The sequence below is a fragment of the Manis pentadactyla genome, chromosome 1, assembly GCF_030020395.1.
Source record: "Manis pentadactyla isolate mManPen7 chromosome 1, mManPen7.hap1, whole genome shotgun sequence".
In the NCBI taxonomy this organism is placed as follows: domain Eukaryota; kingdom Metazoa; phylum Chordata; class Mammalia; order Pholidota; family Manidae; genus Manis; species Manis pentadactyla.
In genome coordinates, this window is record NC_080019.1 from 197,083,080 (window position 1) to 197,099,723 (window position 16,644).

The 16,644-nt window shown below is 56.2% G+C and overlaps 1 protein-coding gene across 18 annotated transcripts in view; it reads left to right on the forward strand.

Moving 5' to 3' along the window:
• PCBP3 (poly(rC) binding protein 3) overlaps positions 1 to 16,230 on the forward strand; it is a 291,192-nt gene extending 274,962 nt beyond the window's left edge. For 8 of the 18 annotated variants that reach the window (XM_036912123.2, XM_036912117.2, XM_036912110.2 and 5 more), the window contains 5 exons: positions 8,772 to 8,850; positions 9,475 to 9,534; positions 12,324 to 12,376; positions 14,474 to 14,643; positions 15,531 to 16,228. In XM_036912123.2, coding sequence (XP_036768018.1) covers positions 8,772 to 8,850; positions 9,475 to 9,534; positions 12,324 to 12,376; positions 14,474 to 14,643; positions 15,531 to 15,567 — 399 coding nt within the window. In that variant the 3' untranslated portion in view covers positions 15,568 to 16,228. Of the gene's footprint in view, positions 1 to 8,771; positions 8,851 to 9,474; positions 9,535 to 12,323; positions 12,377 to 14,473; positions 14,644 to 15,530 lie in introns of all 18 variants that reach the window. The other 10 variants (XM_036912111.2, XM_036912116.2, XM_057505445.1 and 7 more) reach the window with 5 other exon arrangements.
• The last annotated feature ends 414 nt before the right edge of the window (positions 16,231 to 16,644 follow it).

Here is a 16,644-nt window from a genome sequence, read left to right on the forward strand (position 1 = left end):
GCACTGGCCACCTAGGTCTCCTTTCCCCACTCAGGAAGCCGCTGTCCTGCACAAAGCAGCTGGGTTTCGCTTGTTCAGTAGAAACCAGGGAGGGCACGGAAGCCCAAGTTCAGCCGGTGGGTGGGTGAGACACTCCACAGCTCCTCCTGTCCCTTGCCCGTCACTTAAGCCCACTGAGGCAGCAGCCCACACCTCCACCAGCCATGGCCACCTTGGCCTCCCTTCCAGGCACACATGTTGAAACTCGGCCTCTACTGGTGATTCCCAGATACTCCATTCTCTGCGATGGGGATGCTTGGCATCCTGCGAGAGGCAAGGGATGAACCCACTCGGCAAGTTAAAGTGCTATAGGAGGCTGACAACATAGCCCATGAGCATGAAGAGCCCGGGAGCTCTGTAAGACCACCATAGCAGACAGGTGCAGGTCCTCAGCACAGGGGCCTGATTGCAGGTGAGTGGGTAGAGCCTGGGAGCAGGGCAGCCAGCCCCAAGGGCAGGAACATGGCCTGAGTGTAGGCGCAGTGGGTGGAGAGTGGGCAGGGCAGTGGATATGGAGGTCCCATGGCTCCTAGCAGGGGGCCCGCATGGGTGACGGGAGGTGAGGATGTGCCATCACGTGGGTCAGAGGGCTAATTTCTAGGACAGCGGTCTTGTGCCTTTAGAAATGGGTGTGCAGAGAAAGGCAGTTTTGAACCCTGGTTCTTTGACTTATTAAAGCATCAGAACTCACAGCCAACAGAGTGGCCTGGCCTCCAGTGAAGGGCAGGTCACCCAGAGAAAAGTTCGGGATGAAGGCCTGTGACTTCCTGCAGCCACAGGGCCTGAAGCTGTCAGGGAGGCTGCATCGGCCTGGCCTCCAAGTTTACAGAAAAGTGCTTCCTGTCTGAGGTCGTCACAGGTGTGGGTTGTGCCATGTAAGGACAACAGACTTCAGTTTGCTTTTCATATCCATGTTTTCTTTTTCCATATGATTTTCTTAGCATCTCTTAAAAATGGGTAGATCACAGGTTTCTTTTCAGATTAGTTTAACTTGCAGATAACTTACAGAATTGCCTCACGTGTTGGTAGAGACTTGAAGTGCTCAGCTGTGCATAGTGAGATGGCGTCTCAGCGTGCTGCTCTCAGGCCGGCCCCACGCATGGCAAGCACTGTCGTCACTGACGTGGGAAGTTCCTTTCTTGTGGGTGCGGGCAGTGGAAGGCCAGGCCGTCACCAGACGTCCATTCAGAACAAAAGGAAATGAATGGTGACAGGCGATGATGGCCAAGAAGGCAATTTCCATCTGAGCTTGGCATTCAGATGAATTTTAAAGCTTCATTTCTTAGAACCCAAATGTGCCATTACAGGAAATAACTAATTTATTTCGTAGTATAACTGAACACACAATTTAAATATTTCCACCACAGTGGGCACATGCGCAGTCATCTTTTGGTGGCTTAATATCTTTCCTGGATTGACAAAGACTCTGAGAAAGTGTATTTCCTACAGCTGAGTATTTGTTTATCTAGAACTAAAATAATACCTATTTTTTATGTACCTGACTTTGAAGCATACTTTCTGGTTTACCCTTCTTAAATAACCATCAGGGCCCCCCCACCCTGGCAAGTGCCCTGCGAGTTCTTGCCTGCCACTAGCTGGCTTTACCTGAACCCTTCTGGAAGCCTCTATGGTGGCACAGAGATGGTGGGAGCCTGGAGGACCAAGTCCTCAGCCCTAGCTGCTGCCAGCCACAGAAGCTGCCACTTACCCCCACCGTCCTGCCCAAGCGGAAGGGAGGCAGCGGGGCCTTGGGACAGGAGCAGATGCAGAGAGCTGCATGGCCAGGACCCAGGATTATGGTAGTGAGACTACAACAGGAGGTTGTCTTCTGGAAGGAATGGCAAGTGTGCCCTCATGCCTGAATCCTCATGTCTGGTCTTCAGAGCTTCCCAGCCATTGGTCATTCAGCACCTCCTCATTTAAAGGGATGCCGAGAGCCAGCCAGACAAAATAGCAGGCTGGAAATGACCGCAGAGGACCTGCCATCTCTCCTTTCTTGCCTGAGCCTGGCACCAACTGTGGGAACTGGCTTTCAGGGGGAAGCAGAAGCTTCTCTAGGCCACCTGCCCAGAGCTAAAGAGCCGGTGAGCAGTAGAGCCAGCTCCCTCCCTGGGCACTGGACTTCTGCAGAAAGGGTAAGGTGCCCGGGAGCCAGAGGGGCACCAGCATCTGCCAGGAAGCTCGCTCTTTGGGATGGGCAGTGAGAGAGAGAGAGACCTGCGGATCACGGCAGAGGTGAGGCAGCAGGACACCCAGTCAGGCCCTGTGTGGAAAGTGTTTCCTGCCCTCCACCCACGGGGCTGTCGCACTGCGTCACCAACTGTGGACCTGCAGAGAGTGAACACACGCACCCTGATGGTCACGGTGTACTTTCCTCGCCCACTTCCTCAGGTCTGCCTCTACCACCCTGTGGGGTGGTGGCACTGAAGCTGCTTCTCCCGTTAAAACAGTGGAAAGAGTAGCCACACCCCAACCACCCAGTTGATGGGCTACACCTCTGGCCCTGCCCATTCTGAGTTCCTATGGCTCCAAGTGGCGGAGAGCTGCCCCTGCCCCACCTGCTGCCAGGGCAGGGCTATGGCGATTAGGAGGTCCAGGTTAACCTTCACTGTGGGCATGAGCTACAGCTTGTGTCTCTGCCCACTGGTGTTAGACCCGTAGGTCGGCAGCCTCTGCTGCTGAGCCCTTCATGGGCCATTTCTCCCAGCCTGCCCTTCTGTCAGAATCTGCATTTTCACAAGACCCCTGCATGGCTCTTCTGTATGTGAAAGTCTGAGAAACACTGATAACACGCGTGTCTGTGGGAGCCCCGAGAAGGGAGGACAGAATGGAGTGAGGGAGAGCTGGGGACTTCCTAGAATTAGTAAAAGAAACCAGTCCCCACACCCAGGAATCCCAGCAAATCCCAAACAAGACAAACAAAAAGAAATTCTTCTTAGACATAGCAAAGTAAAACCATGTAACACCAGTACCAGAAGTGAATCTTCAGAGCAGTCAGAGAGAAAAGGAGTCAGGAAAGCCACAGAACAGGGGCCAGGCTGCTTCTCAGTGGGAGCAGTGGGGGCCAGAGCGAGGCCCCACAGCCGACAACCCGCATTCTACCGCAGGGGTGTCCTCCAGGGGCCAGAACAGACACTCACAGATGCACGGCTTTGGCCGCACTTGTGGTGGGCGCCCTTCAGGAAAAGGAAAGTGATGTGCAGGCAGGCTAGCGGGGGTAAGCAAGAACGAGTGGTGAGCAAAGAGAAGTACCCTTTCTTTCAGTCACTCAAACACCAACCATAAAGAAAATATGGTTTGACTCCATTAAAATGTAACCATTTGGGTCCGTGAAAATAAACATGGTCTCTAAAGTCAATATCAAGGCTAATTTGTGGAACTAATGAAACAACTAAATGGACAAAAATGAATCATAGAGCAGGATGGGGCTGAGGGAATGAACATATTCAGGTGGAGATGCTGAGCTTAGACTTTAAATGTACATGTTACATTTCAAAGTGGCCACTAACAGTAGACAGTTCAGTTATATAACTTCTGTGAGGTACAGAGGGGAAAATGAGTAAGTGCGGAAAAATTATTAATCAGTACAAAAGACAAAGAACAGAAAGAAGGGGGAGGAAGGAAAGGAGAAAAGGGAGGAGGAAGGAAGGATGGAAAGAAAAGAAATCCTAGGAAATCTGGACAGTTAGAAATGCACAATTGGTCTTCATGGATAGGATATTGTGAGCAAAGTTAAAAAAACAGTTTTATAAAAAACCTCAGACTTAAAAAAAAACTCAAAGAAATAGACATGCAGACAAAAGCCAAAAAATCTAGTAGTTTTTTTTTTAAGAGATACACTTAAAGAATAAGGTTCCAGAAAATGGAAAGAATATAAAAAGCTATCCTAGGAACCTAGTACCAAAATCTTATATATCAATGTTAATATCAGTGGGGACAAACCAAGACTTTAAGGCAAATTTGTTGTTTAGTCCTTACGTATTAATAAAGGTTCAGTTTACTAGGAGACACAAATTCAAATTTTCTATGCATCTAAAACATCTTCCAATATTTTATAAAGAAAACAACAAGCCACAAAGAGATCTTAACAGGCATTGTGGAATGTTGGCATTCCTCTTTCATTAAAGGTGAATATTAAAGACAATAGTAAAGATGCTCTGAACAGTACAGTCAGTGAGCCTGATAGGATGAGCATATATTGAACCCTGCACCCAGTGTAGCCATAGAATTCATGGGAACACTGACCACACTTAATTGTATACCAGACCATAAGGAAGACTCATCACCATTCAAGCATTGGAATCATATAGTCTATACTCCCTTACTAAAAAGCAAGTAAGTTGAAATAAATAATTAAAACGTGTTTTTATTAAAAGTTAAAGACCAAACATAAATGGAGAGACATACCATGTTCATGAATGGGAACACTAAGTAACTTTAAAATGTCAGTTCTTCCCAAATTGAGGTGCAAATGCAATACAACTCCAATCAAAATCCCTACAGGGACTTAAAGTACTGTTTTAAAATGCCTGCAGAGCGCAAAAGCTGAGAATCACCAAGAAATTTGTGAAGGGAATGTATAGTAGGGAGATTTGTCCTAGCAGATGTGGAGATTTACTGAGGGCTATACATATTGTGACATGTGGTCTCAGTGCAAAGAGAGACTGGACCTGAGAGTGGGAATCTCACCCATGTAAGGAGGCCTTGTCTGTGTCAAAGCTGCCTACATGGGTCACAGAGGAGAGAGTAGATGGTGGGCTGTTCACATGAGCAGAAATGTCCCTTATGTATCAGAGAACTTCCAACACAAGAAGGAAACTTCACTTTTAGAAGAAAATAAAGGAAAATATCTTTTTGTTCATAGGTCAGGAAAGGACTTCTTAAAGCATAGGCACAAAGCATAAAGGAAATACTGATTAATTTGACTACATTAAAATTTTTAATTATCTTTCTCTAAAGACACCATAAAGGGAGTGAGGAAAGGACCTTTTCAGCACAAGTAACTGAAATAGAATTAGTATCTGAAATACGTAAGGATTTTTTGTGAGTCAGCAAAAATAGGAAAATGGGAAAAGACACCTATCATGGGAGGAAGCACGAATGCAGATGACAGCACTATGGGGAAGATTATTGTGTTGAGAGGAAACAACCTTCCTCTACCCTTTAAGGTTCTTCTGGCTGGTCTAAGAGTGAAAATGGTGAGACAGATTAACAGGAGAAAATCAAATTCAGTCACAAAGGTCTGGGGAATCCACACAGTTATGAGATAGCAAAGACAGGGAAAATGAGGTATATGTTATCCTGAACTAAGGAGCAGGGGGTAGGGGTGTGGGCCTTCAAAGGAAGATGAAAAAGTAAATTCTCAGTAAGCAAATGTTTGCTGGGTCACGCAGAGCACTGGGAGAGGGGCTTCCAGTAAACCGACTGCTAGGTTCCTGTGTGCCGCACCACACTATGTGGTGTCACTCTTGGTGGCGAGAGCACCCCTCTGTACTCATTCAGGCAGGGGTCTTCTGGCCTCGACTGTGCCCAGCTGGCATGATTGCATGCTGAGCACCCATTGTGGGTGGCGTGCCCTTGGTGACTACAGTTGCATGGTGGGTTCATTTAGTGATGACTCCTCAACTTGTGTATATATGGGTACTTGGAATTTTAGTATTGTCTGTGTTTAGTATGTGTCTGTGTCTATATTCCAACACACTGTTAAGTGGAAAAGGCAAGTTACAGAGAAATATCTATATGAGACCCTGCTTCCTCCAGCCTCTCTTTCTTCCCTCCCTCTCACCTGGTGATTTGGAGGCACCAAAAGTCTGGTATGTTTTGATGGCTGAAATATCTCAAGCGGGAATTCCTCTTGGCACTTAGTCCTGCCTGCTTCTTTAAAAAAAAGTAGAAATTGAGTTCCAGAGAAGTGAAGTACTTGACCTAGGGCAGAGTCAAGATGAGAGCAGTATGCCAGCCGACACCTGTCTGTCCAGATGCTGCGCAGGTGTTTGTCCAGGAGCTGCTGTGAGCCAGCACCTTGTCCCAGAGACACCCTGTACGTCTGTGGGTGCCTGGTTGGAGGGGGATTTATTTGTTAATGTGGTAGTGCTTTTCATACAAGCAGCAAATGTATCTCGGTAGTAAGGGTCAGAGCTGGGGTTGCTGGGCCTGAGCGTTAGCTTGTGACACATGCCGTGGTGGGCTGGGAGCTGACCGCTGAGTGTGCCTTGTCGTGCTGCTGTGCCGGGGCCAATGGAGAGTCCAGGGGAGCCAAGCCGCTGGGCAGCTGGGCAGCCAGCAGGAAAGTCCTGGCAGTCTATGGTGTTTATGCACCCAGCTCGAGTGCACGGCCCCCTGCTCCCTCCACGGGTCCTCGTCTTACAGGCAGCAGAGGCCTGTGTAGAGCAGACGGGGGTGTCTGTGGGGCTGGGCCTGCTGCAGCCGCTCAGGTCAGTCCTCCTGCCTCCAGAACCCCACTGTCCCCTGCCGTCCTGCGAGTACACATCTGCACACTCGGGGGCGTGGGGACAGGTAGAGCCCCTTCCCTCCTGGGGAGAAGGCCAACCTGAGGGTCAGACGTACCAGCACGGGACAGGGTGAAATAGAGGCCCGAGTGCAGAGAGCAGCCGGTGGGTGGGCGCTGAGCCTGTAGTGAACAGCCTTTGCTGCTCGCCTCTCATCTGCTGTCGGGAAATGGGGCTTTCTCCTCCAGCTGGGGACTTGGAGTGACCCCCCTTGTGAGGACTTCACACCTGTCTATGAGCTCAGAGTGCAGCCAGATGCCCCCTGACTTGGTGTGACCTGCTATGCACAGGGCCCGGGGCTGGGGTCCTGCAGGTGAGAGGTGGGCTTGCAGGATCCATTCTGTGCGGCTGGGTCCCCAGGAGGCCCTTGGCGTGAACCATCTCAGGGCTCCTTCTTGTTGCTCATGCCTGCACTGTCATACCTGCAGGGTCATGTCACCCGAGGCATCATGGAGGCAGCCCATATCTCCCCTCTTGTCCCTGTGACTCCAGCTGGTGGCCCCGTGGCAGTGTTTCCTCAGCCACTCCTCTGTCACCTTTCTGAGGGCTCCAGTGCGGAGCCGCTCGCGTCACCCCTTGCCTGGTTAGGTCACTGGGCAGACATACTGGCAGCATACGTCCAGCCCCGCCCCACTGCGGCCAGTCCTCCCTGGTCAGGCCCCACCGAGCGCTCCAGGTCAGGGAGCAGCCCAGAGATGGAGGGAGCCTTGGGGTCGGGGGGCTGCTGCCAAATGCGCTCACCACTTCCAGGGCGGGAGGGAGGGAAGCAGACATATCTGGAATGGCAGGCGTGACAGGAGCATCCAGGAGAGACAGACCTCGGGGACAACACCCACCCTGGTCCCAGCAGCTCACACAGCAAAGGTTCCACCTCAGAGGTGTGACTGGGCAGCTGCAGGGTGGTTGCAGCTCCGCTGCAGCTGGGGTCCGCATGCCAGACCCTGACCAGTGGAAGTAGGAAGAGGCTGGACCGGCCACAGGCCCCTGTACCCACAGGGCTCAGTGGATGGGCAGGGGTCTCAGAGGGGCTGGCTGGGGCAGCCTTGGTCCTCCTGGAACTGGGAAGGGCGCTCAGTCTTTCTCTTGGTGCTGGGTCGACAGCAACCCCTCCCCTGTCACCCTGGGGGTTCCTCTATGACACGCGGGTGTGGAGTCCATGCTGGGGCCCCTGGCACAATGGCTGCCTCCCCAAGACTGTGCATGGTGGGCAAACGTGGTATCTGGCCCACCACATGTGACCTGCGGGCCCCTGAGTGTCCCCACCCGCTGCCAGGCAGGTGGCTCTCAGAGAGGTCAGGCTCCTTAGGCGAGCACGCTGCCTGGCCTCCATGGCTGGAGGTGCACACGGCCCTGGGCACCAGCCAGGCCTGAGGCCACTGCTGCATCTCCAAAGTGTGTGGGGACTGTGAGCATGCAGCCCCTGCCTTCAGCCCCAAATGTGGCCCCTCCACATTCACCTTTATCTTCTGTTATATTAAGTTTTACTTAAGAAATGAGGCTCAGATAAAATTAAACTTCATTTCAGAGGCACCCCTTGAACGTCTAGTGACTGGGGGGACAATGCCAGAGAGCAGCCCACTTGGGCACAGGTGCCTGGGCAGTGAGGCTCCAACAGGGGCCTGTCTGTCTGCTCTGTGGCTCTCACTTCCTCCTTGGGAACCTCCAGCATGATGTTCTGTAATCCTGGAAGTGACAGGCAGCAAGTGTGTGGGCTAAGGTCAACCCCTCCAAGTGGTCTTTTTGGTCAAGGGATGCCCTGCAGCAAGGCAGGGCTGGGCCTGGAGCCAGGCCAAGGTTTGCAAAGGGAGCCTCATGTGGGTTTCCCAAGGATGTGCTAGATTCTGAGTGACAGCATGACCGGGGGGCCCTTGGAGACCCAGCTGGTCCTGTTCCGTGGCTCCCCAGCCCTTCCCTTCCCAGCGGCCTGTGCACACCATCCCTGCCCCTCCATACTGGCGGGCTGCTGGTCTGCCCGGGCCTGTGAGAGGGGAGGGCCAGCTGGTTCAGGCTGGAGCTGCCAGGGAGCCGGGAGAGGGAAGCTGCTCGGCATGCCTGCCAGCAAGGGCCCATTGGTTCTGCCAGGCCAAGTCCTTGAGTTCTGCTGCGTCTGCCATGTGTCCGCATGGCCCCCTGTCTGTATGAAGCTCTGTGACTGCCTTTAATTTGGTGTGACCTGTACTCGATGACGATAACTCTTAGCTCTCATGTCCCTCCTGCCCCCAGCAGTTGACCAAGCTCCACCAGCTGGCCATGCAGCAAACCCCCTTTCCTCCCCTCGGACAGACCAACCCCGCTTTCCCTGGTACGTACCCAGCTGCCCTTTCTCACCTCCTCTCTTCTCACCCGGGGACTGACTGTCTGAGTGCGCTACTGAGGGCAGGGAGCAGAGCAAGCACGATCTAGCATGAATTCCAAGGAGGCAGGGTGAACACAGCACGGCGTGCACGCCGCTGGGTCGGGCGGGGAGGCCTGTCTGGTTGGCAAGCCATCTCACAGTGGCTTTGTATGAGGAGATATCCACCCCTCAAGGGTCTGGGCCTGCTCCACTGCCCACAGGACCCTAGGGCCCTCCCAGGAGCAAGAACTGAGACGGGCAGACAGGCATGCCCTGTGCGGGAGCCTGTTATCCATCTGGGAGTGGCACCCACCCAGGAACACATCGATGAGCCAGGCCTGGCCCAGGGTGTGGTTACCGGGCACCCCGAGTGCCCGGGGGCGGGTGGGCCTCACCTCGGCTGCATCTGGCCAGCCGGGCCCCTCTCCTCCCATGAGGGCAGAGCCGCACCCCGGCTGTGCACTGCAGACCCCACTGGACCACTGGTCTGCTGTGTGCGCACCAGTCAGATTTTGAGCTTCCCTAGTTGAAGTGATCTTGCTTATCTCCTTGAGGGCAAAACATTAAATCTGTTTCTTCTTTGCTCTCCAGGAGAGAAGCTGCCTTTACACTCCTCCGAAGAAGCTCAAAATCTGATGGGCCAGTCGTCAGGTAAAGCAAAGCCACCCCAAATGGACAGCCAGCAGGCCAGGAAGGCCCCAAGCTGCCCCTCCTTGGCCCCAGTGATTGACCTGGTGGGAGGAGGGGGCGAGGGGCTGCTCGCATCTGCCACGGGGATGGCTAGGGCCTTGGTGAAGGGACGGCCAAGGCCGCCCAGGGACAGTCATATGGCCGGCACCGGGTCTGCATACACGGCTCACAGCTTCCGTTGCCAGCAAGTGGGCGAGCCTTGTGTGCTGCCAGGGCCGTGTGGGCAGTGCTCAGAGCACAGCCACCTGTCATCGAAAGGCCCCGAATGTGGCAGAGCTACTGTCTGTTATCATTTGTCCTCCTGGGGCACAGACTGTGGGGACCTGCAGTGAGAGAGTTGCCAGGATGTGTGCTTTCCAGACAGTCGTAGGAGCCATGAGCGCTGTGGGACGGCCAGCTGGGCTGGGTCTGGCTGCACCCCTTCTGATTTGCATTAAGGTGTATGTGGGGTATCTGGGCAGGGCCCAGGCTTGTAGGTATACCCTGGGCCTGGAGCCAGGGAGCAGCTCACTGACAATGCAGTTAGGGCTGAAAGCATGGCCTGGGCAGAGGGGCCCCCCTCCACGAGGGGTCAGAGCCGGAAAGTGCATGTCCAGCTAAAGTGGACGCAGGAGAGAAGCGCTCCCAGCTGTATGGCTGTCACCCCCCAGTGTGTTCTGAGCCCCAGGTGGCAGCTGCAGCATCAGAGAGTCCCAGGATCCCCATGGGTCTGCCCCGACCCGTCCCTCAAGGTGTGCAGCCCAGCGGTGCACCCAGGGCTCCAGGGGCACCTCTCCAGAGCTGAGACGCAGCTCTGATGCTGCGTGCACTGGTGATGTCCCAGGGCAGCCTGTAATTAAGTTAATGCAGAATGTAATGAAGGGAAATTAGAGAAAAACATTCACAGAATATTTTGATTATGGTACTGAAGTCCAAGCCTTTACAGAGCTGCGTATCTAGGTGACAACACACGTGTCTCTGAGCCGTCTACAGCTCAATGTAATTCCATACAATTACTCAGAGATGGTTTCTGGAGACGCCTGGGACCCCTGGGGCCTGGCTTGCCTCGGGCAGGTGGCCCCAACCCCCACCCGGCCTTCTGCCTCTTGCATTACTGGCCCTCGCAGAAGGAACATGGGACACGTGTGTACATTGCCTCCCTGCCCAAGGCCTGTGGGACCCACAGTACACACGTGCACACCCACACGCATGCACATAAGTGTCCTGCCACAGCAGCAGGTTACTAGGCATTTGCTTGTTGGGTGTTTTGTGTGGAGTATGGATTATCGCCCTCTGAGAGACTCCCTCTGGGCTGCCTGGTCCCGAGATGCACAGATAGGGTCTAAACAGACTCATCTTCAGAGTGTGCACGTGGTGTTCCCTTAAAGAAAAGTCGGTACTTGCCCCTTCATCACAACGAACCAAGGAACAGGTGTGATGGCTTTATGTCCCCCACAAACCGGGCTGTCCAGTGGTTGCTGTCCAAGACTCAGAGCTAAGGCAGTGTCTTAGATGCCATTTTAAATGTCACTATAGGATGTGTGTAGATGCTTGAACAACCAAATAAGTATTGAAAATACCTTTCTTAAAATAAATAAAAGGTGGAAACACTAGGTTTAATCAGGCAATGTGGCGATCTGATGACTCAGCACAGGGCCCAGCCCTGTGCTCCATGGGCCCCAGAACAGCCTGGCCCTCCTGGTGGGAGACAAAGGCCCAGGGTGCTCACTGCCCAGCGCCATGGAGGAGAGGCAGGAGCAGGCGTCGGGGCCGCAGGCCAGTGGGGCGGAGGGGAGGCTGTGCAGGCTAAGGAGCAGGGCGAGGCCGGCGGCAGTGGGGAGCCAGCCAGGGACAGCTTTGAGCAGTCCTGAAGGTACCTGATCTGGCTTCCTCAAGACCCCTCTAGACCCAGGGGCAGGGGCAGGGGAGGCACTCAGGTTCTGGAATATTCTGAAGGTTCCTGAGCCCAGTCTGCAGCAGCTGGCTGTGATGGAGGCTCTTGGGTCTGGGCAGGTAGAAAGAGCAGTCTCTCTGGCGTGGATTGGCATCTGAGGCCTCCAGGGAGGAGACAGAAGCGCCAAGTGCTAGAGCCACGCATCCAGCCCACCTGCGTTCCATTGTCACTGCCTCTGGAGCAACAGCGGCTCCTGCCCCTATAGCTCTGAGGAGTGTGTCTGCCTGGGCACTCAGTGGGAGGGCAGCAGTGTGCAGCATGGTGCCTGCGAGGCCTGTCCGTTTCAGGCGTGGCCACCCTTGTGGAGACCAGCCCAGCTCTGGGCCCAGAGCTTCCTTCTGAATCAGGGGCGCTTATCAGGTCTCCTGGCTGCAAAGTGGAGGAACTTCCCAGGGCCAGGTGGGGAGTCAGCTGGGCAGGGGCCTTGGGCCAGAGCCAGGTTGGAGGGGATGAGGGGCTGTGCTGCCGAGCCTGGGCAGGGAATGGCAAGGGGCAAGAACCCAAGGAGAAGGGGCTCAGGGTCATCTGGGTTACCCAGCCTGTGCCCCCTGCACCAAGGAGACCCTGTGACCTGTGCCGTGCCCTGCAAGCCACTTGGCTTAGGGCCTCTGGGTGTCTGAAGGGCCCTGTGAGCAGCTGGCTGAGCAGCATGACAAGGGGGGAAGCCACCACGTGCCCAGGCAGAGAGGTAGACATCCTTCCACCTGGGTTTCCGTCTCCTTGTTTGCAGAGAAGTTGGGACTGGGCTGGGTGTGGGGTGCAGGGTCCAGGGTGACCACCTCCTGCCGGCCTAACAGAGTCCCCTTGGTGTGCCCAGGTCTGGATGCCAGTCCCCCGGCCAGCACCCACGAGCTCACCATTCCCAATGATGTGAGTACCCCCAGAGCCCACCCCCCAGCTCTGCCCTGCCACCCCCCCTCACCCCTCCACACTCCTGACATAGGCCAAGAAAGCCACCAAGGGGCTTCAGGGGCTGGGAATCCGGTTGCCAGAGCTGGCTGGGAAGCACAAGGAGCCCAGCCAGCCAGGCGCCCTGGTCCAGGGTCTCCCATGGACAGCGGGAGGGCTCGGGAGAGGGCAGGTGCCCCGAGTGTGCCCCGGCAGCGTGCCACAGGCGTATCTGCACCCAGCATACCTCAGTTCCAGCCTCTGCCTCTGCTCTGCTGCCAGCGTGGCCTCTCCACACACCCAGTGCCCCTGGCACCCTCCTCTGAATCCCTGGATTCCCCTAGGAATGCTGATTCCCATTCCAAACCAAGACACCAGGGCGGGCGTGGGCACATGTCCTGCGGGGGCAGCTGCCAAGGCAGCACAGAGGCTACTGTGTGGGGAGGCGGCTTTCTTTAAATGTCCACGGGGCCCGCAAGGTGGCAGGAGAGAGCTGCCGTTTGGGCAGGAGCGCGCAGAGTCAGGAGGGCGGCCCTGGGCCGGGAAGGAGTCGCTCGGGGCAGGGTTAGCAGGACGGCCGTGGAGGCTTGCCACTCATCACGCCCGTCTCAGCTGCAGTGCCCCGGCCGAGGGGCGCCGGGGCCATGGCTGCGGCTGCTGCTGTTCGCCTTGGCCCCGGGCCCCCGCAGCGTCATCTGGAAGAGAGCAAGACCCGTGCGGGGTGGGGGGCTCAGTGCCACAGGCGTGCCGCCCCAGGAGGGGAGACGGCCCAAGGGTGAGAGCAGGGGCTGACGGGGGCGCCCCAGCCAGGAGGTGGGGAGACCGGGCGCTTGCATAGACCGCGCACGGAGCTGGAGGCCGGGCACTCGGAGGCCTGTGCTGCTGCCTGGCCCCGGCAGGAAGCAGCCTTCGCGGCCCCCAGCAGCGGGCAAGGGCCAGTCCAGGGCGCCGACCCCACACGGGGTGAGGGGGCGGGAGGTGGTGGACGCGGAGCGGCCCAGAGATGGAGGTCTCTCTGCAGGTTGGGAGAGACTGGTAAGGTCCCGTGAGGCAGCTGTTCTAACCCGGGAGAGGGATTAGAACCGGACCCTGCGGGCCACCTCAGGGACAAGAACTAGCTCAGACGCTGCGTCCCCCTGAGCCGCTGTCATGGCGCAGGGTCATTGGGTTTCCGTTTGCGTGTGGGTTTCCCTCCTGCCCGCCCTCCCACAGCCCTGCAGCAACACCTCGCCGACACAGGAACACGGTGTCACCAGTGCCGAGCCCGGCCAGGCCAATGGGAAGCAGAGTCAGAAGCCCACGGCTTGGCCCACCTGCCTGGCCTGTCCCATCCCTGTGCTTGCCTTCGGGGCTCACAGAATGCAGGGCCCCTCCGCTGACCATTAAAGCCCGCGCTTGTGGCCGCCACCTCCAGGGAGGCGTGTCTGGGGTCTCCCCCTGCCCACAGCAGGACCGGCTGGGCGGGGCTTCCCCAAGGCAACTCCCCTGCCGCGGGGAGGTGGCCTGGCCTCCCGGCTGCAGACTGGCACACATGCCGCTTCTGTGTCCCCCCAGACCCCGCTTGGTCCCTCTGCTGCGTTGTTCTCGGTGCCCGCCTCCTGCTTCAGTGGGCTGAGTGGCCAGAGGTGGCTGCACCCCATCTTTATGCAGAGGGCACAGTGGAAGGAAATTTCGGGAACATGGTGGGTCCTCAGAATTTCAACTAAGTTCATCAAAAGACAGGTTTTAGGCAGCAGCAAGCTTTACTCCGGTTTTAAACAAGCATCCCTCCACCCTGAGGACATAGCCTAGGAGGTGTCAACACAGCCCTGGCCCTGGTGCTGGCATTGGGCCCCCAGAGGGCATGGAGCGGGTGAGGTGGCCACCTGCCTCTGCCCCTCCTGGTCTGCCAGGAGCCCCTGCAGTAGGGGAGCTGCACGCAGAGCTCAGCTACCCCCACTCCCCTCCTCTGTCCCTCCCACGTGGGCAGTACACCTTCCTGCTGGAAGCACTGAGTTGGTGGCCTGGGACAGAGACCAAGGCTGGGCTCGGGCTGCTGAGGACTCATCTCCAAGGAATCCCTCCATCCTCTTTTTCTAGCTAATAGGCTGCATAATTGGACGCCAAGGGACCAAAATCAATGAAATTCGACAGATGTCTGGAGCTCAGATCAAAATTGCCAATGCCACAGAAGGGTCAGCAGAGCGCCAGGTCACCATCACAGGGACCCCAGCAAACATCAGCCTTGCCCAGTACCTCATCAATGCCAGGTGAGCCACTAGGAGGCCTGTCCTATGTCCCTACAGTGCCTGGGGGCTGTGGCCAGAGCCCTGCCTCCCCGCAGGCTGCTCTGGCTGGGCGTGGGGGTGGGATGCAATGGAGGCCCCGTACCCTCTGCACTGTCACACTTAAGCTTTCACCCTGATGAACCTCCAGTGAGGGGTTCAGTGCTTGGGGGTGAGAGCAGTTCCAGGAAAGTGGCTACACTGCCCAGGGCTCAGGGCCAATACTCACTTGGTTACTGGAAAGTCAGTATGAAGGGTTATGTAGCTCCAGCAAACACAGCTGTCACATGTCCTGTGGCTGTGAAGACCCTCCAACCCACATGTTTGCTGAGGAGCTTGTCAGGAACTATGCCAAGCATCAGATGTTATGTGGCTGGGGGTGATAAGGTCCTGCAGCTGGGCCCCCAGCCCATGGCAAGGATTTGAGAGCCAGGCCAGACCCTCCCGGCCACACCTGGGCCACTCTTCTCAGCCTCCCTACCCAGGGTCATGTTGGAGAGCACAGTGTGACCCCTGGGGAGGCCAGCCCAGGGGCAGTGTGACTCCAGTGCCCCCCAGCTATTGCCATAGAAACAGTTTGGTGGCCTGTGCTTCTCCAGGTGGTAGTGTCATGCTCCCGATGGTGACAGGCATGTGGGCCCCTGTGGGCAGGAAGGAGACCCCATGGATATCTGATCCCTGGTGGGTCCCCCTCCCTCTTCCTGGCTTTGGTCTCCAGTTCATGGCCACCAAGCAGTGACCAGGGACAGTCTTTCAGGACAAGGAGTTATTTGCAAACCCTATCAGAAGGCCACAGAGCAACATGCCCCAATCCTGATCCCCTTGTCTGAGGACAGCGTGACCTGTGTCCCCTCTGGCTCTTTCTCTTCTAGGCTGACGTCTGAGGTCACTGGGATGGGCGCCCTCTGAATCCTGCCCAGAGCCCTCCACTCTGAGGACCCTGACCTCTGCCTGGCTCGCACGCTCTGTACAGACCACCCACCCCTTGTCTCAAATATAAATAGAGGTTTAATTTACTAGCAAAACTTATCTATGCCATAGAGATGCCAACAGAGCAAAGCCGTCGGCCCCAGGCTCACGTTGGCATGCACTGCTGATGATTTTAAATGCTGTGGGGCCTTCCCATCAATGGCAGTTTAGAAATAGCCTTCCTTTGTGTGGTGCACCTGTTCAAGAGTTGGTTTGACCTTTCAACCTCATGTCCTACAAGCCATCCTGTCCCACACCATCCAGGGCTGTGGTTGCCTTGAGCAGCTCCGCTGGCGCCTGGCCACACCTGCTGACTTTGTTTCCCCACCCAGCCTGAGGTTGTCTGGGTCCTCCTGTCTGCACACATCTTTCAGGGTCGGGCATGCCCTGCCCTTTATTCCAAGGGAAGGAGACTGGAGGATGGGGGTCCTGACCCCAGGCACAGCGGGGGGGGGGGGTGCGGGGCCCTAACTGGCTGTCATGTCGGGGGAGCCCGCGAGGGCCCCTGGGCGGCTTTGGGTGGCTGCCCAGGAAGTGCCTCTGCACACGTGCAAGTTCAATAAATGTCGTGCGCTGCCCCGCCTGGCTCTGGCTCCTCTCCGCGTCCCTGCCTGCACCTGACCTTGTGGCCAGCTGCTGTCTGACAAAGCTGGCTCTTTCTAACACTAATGAGGATCTTGGTCCTTCTCCCCATTTAAATGTTTAATTCGCACAAGTCCTTCTGGTTTTACTTTGGCAAAACTTCCTAAACTACAGTGAAGAGAGCTCTGTTCCTGCCCTGTGCCTGTGTCTCCCCCCGCCCCCCCGCGGCTATGCACTTGGGAGGCTGGCCACACGGAGACCCCGGGCACTTCCCAGTGGCAGTGAGCGCACAGTGTGTCCGCTTGCAGACTGTCTCCTCAGCTCACCGTGCAACAAGCAAGCCCGCCCAGCTGTGCTCACCTCATGGGCCACTGAGCCCCTCCTGAAGCCCTGGCGGGGACACAGGCCCTGGGAGCAGGCCCTGCACTCCCTCAG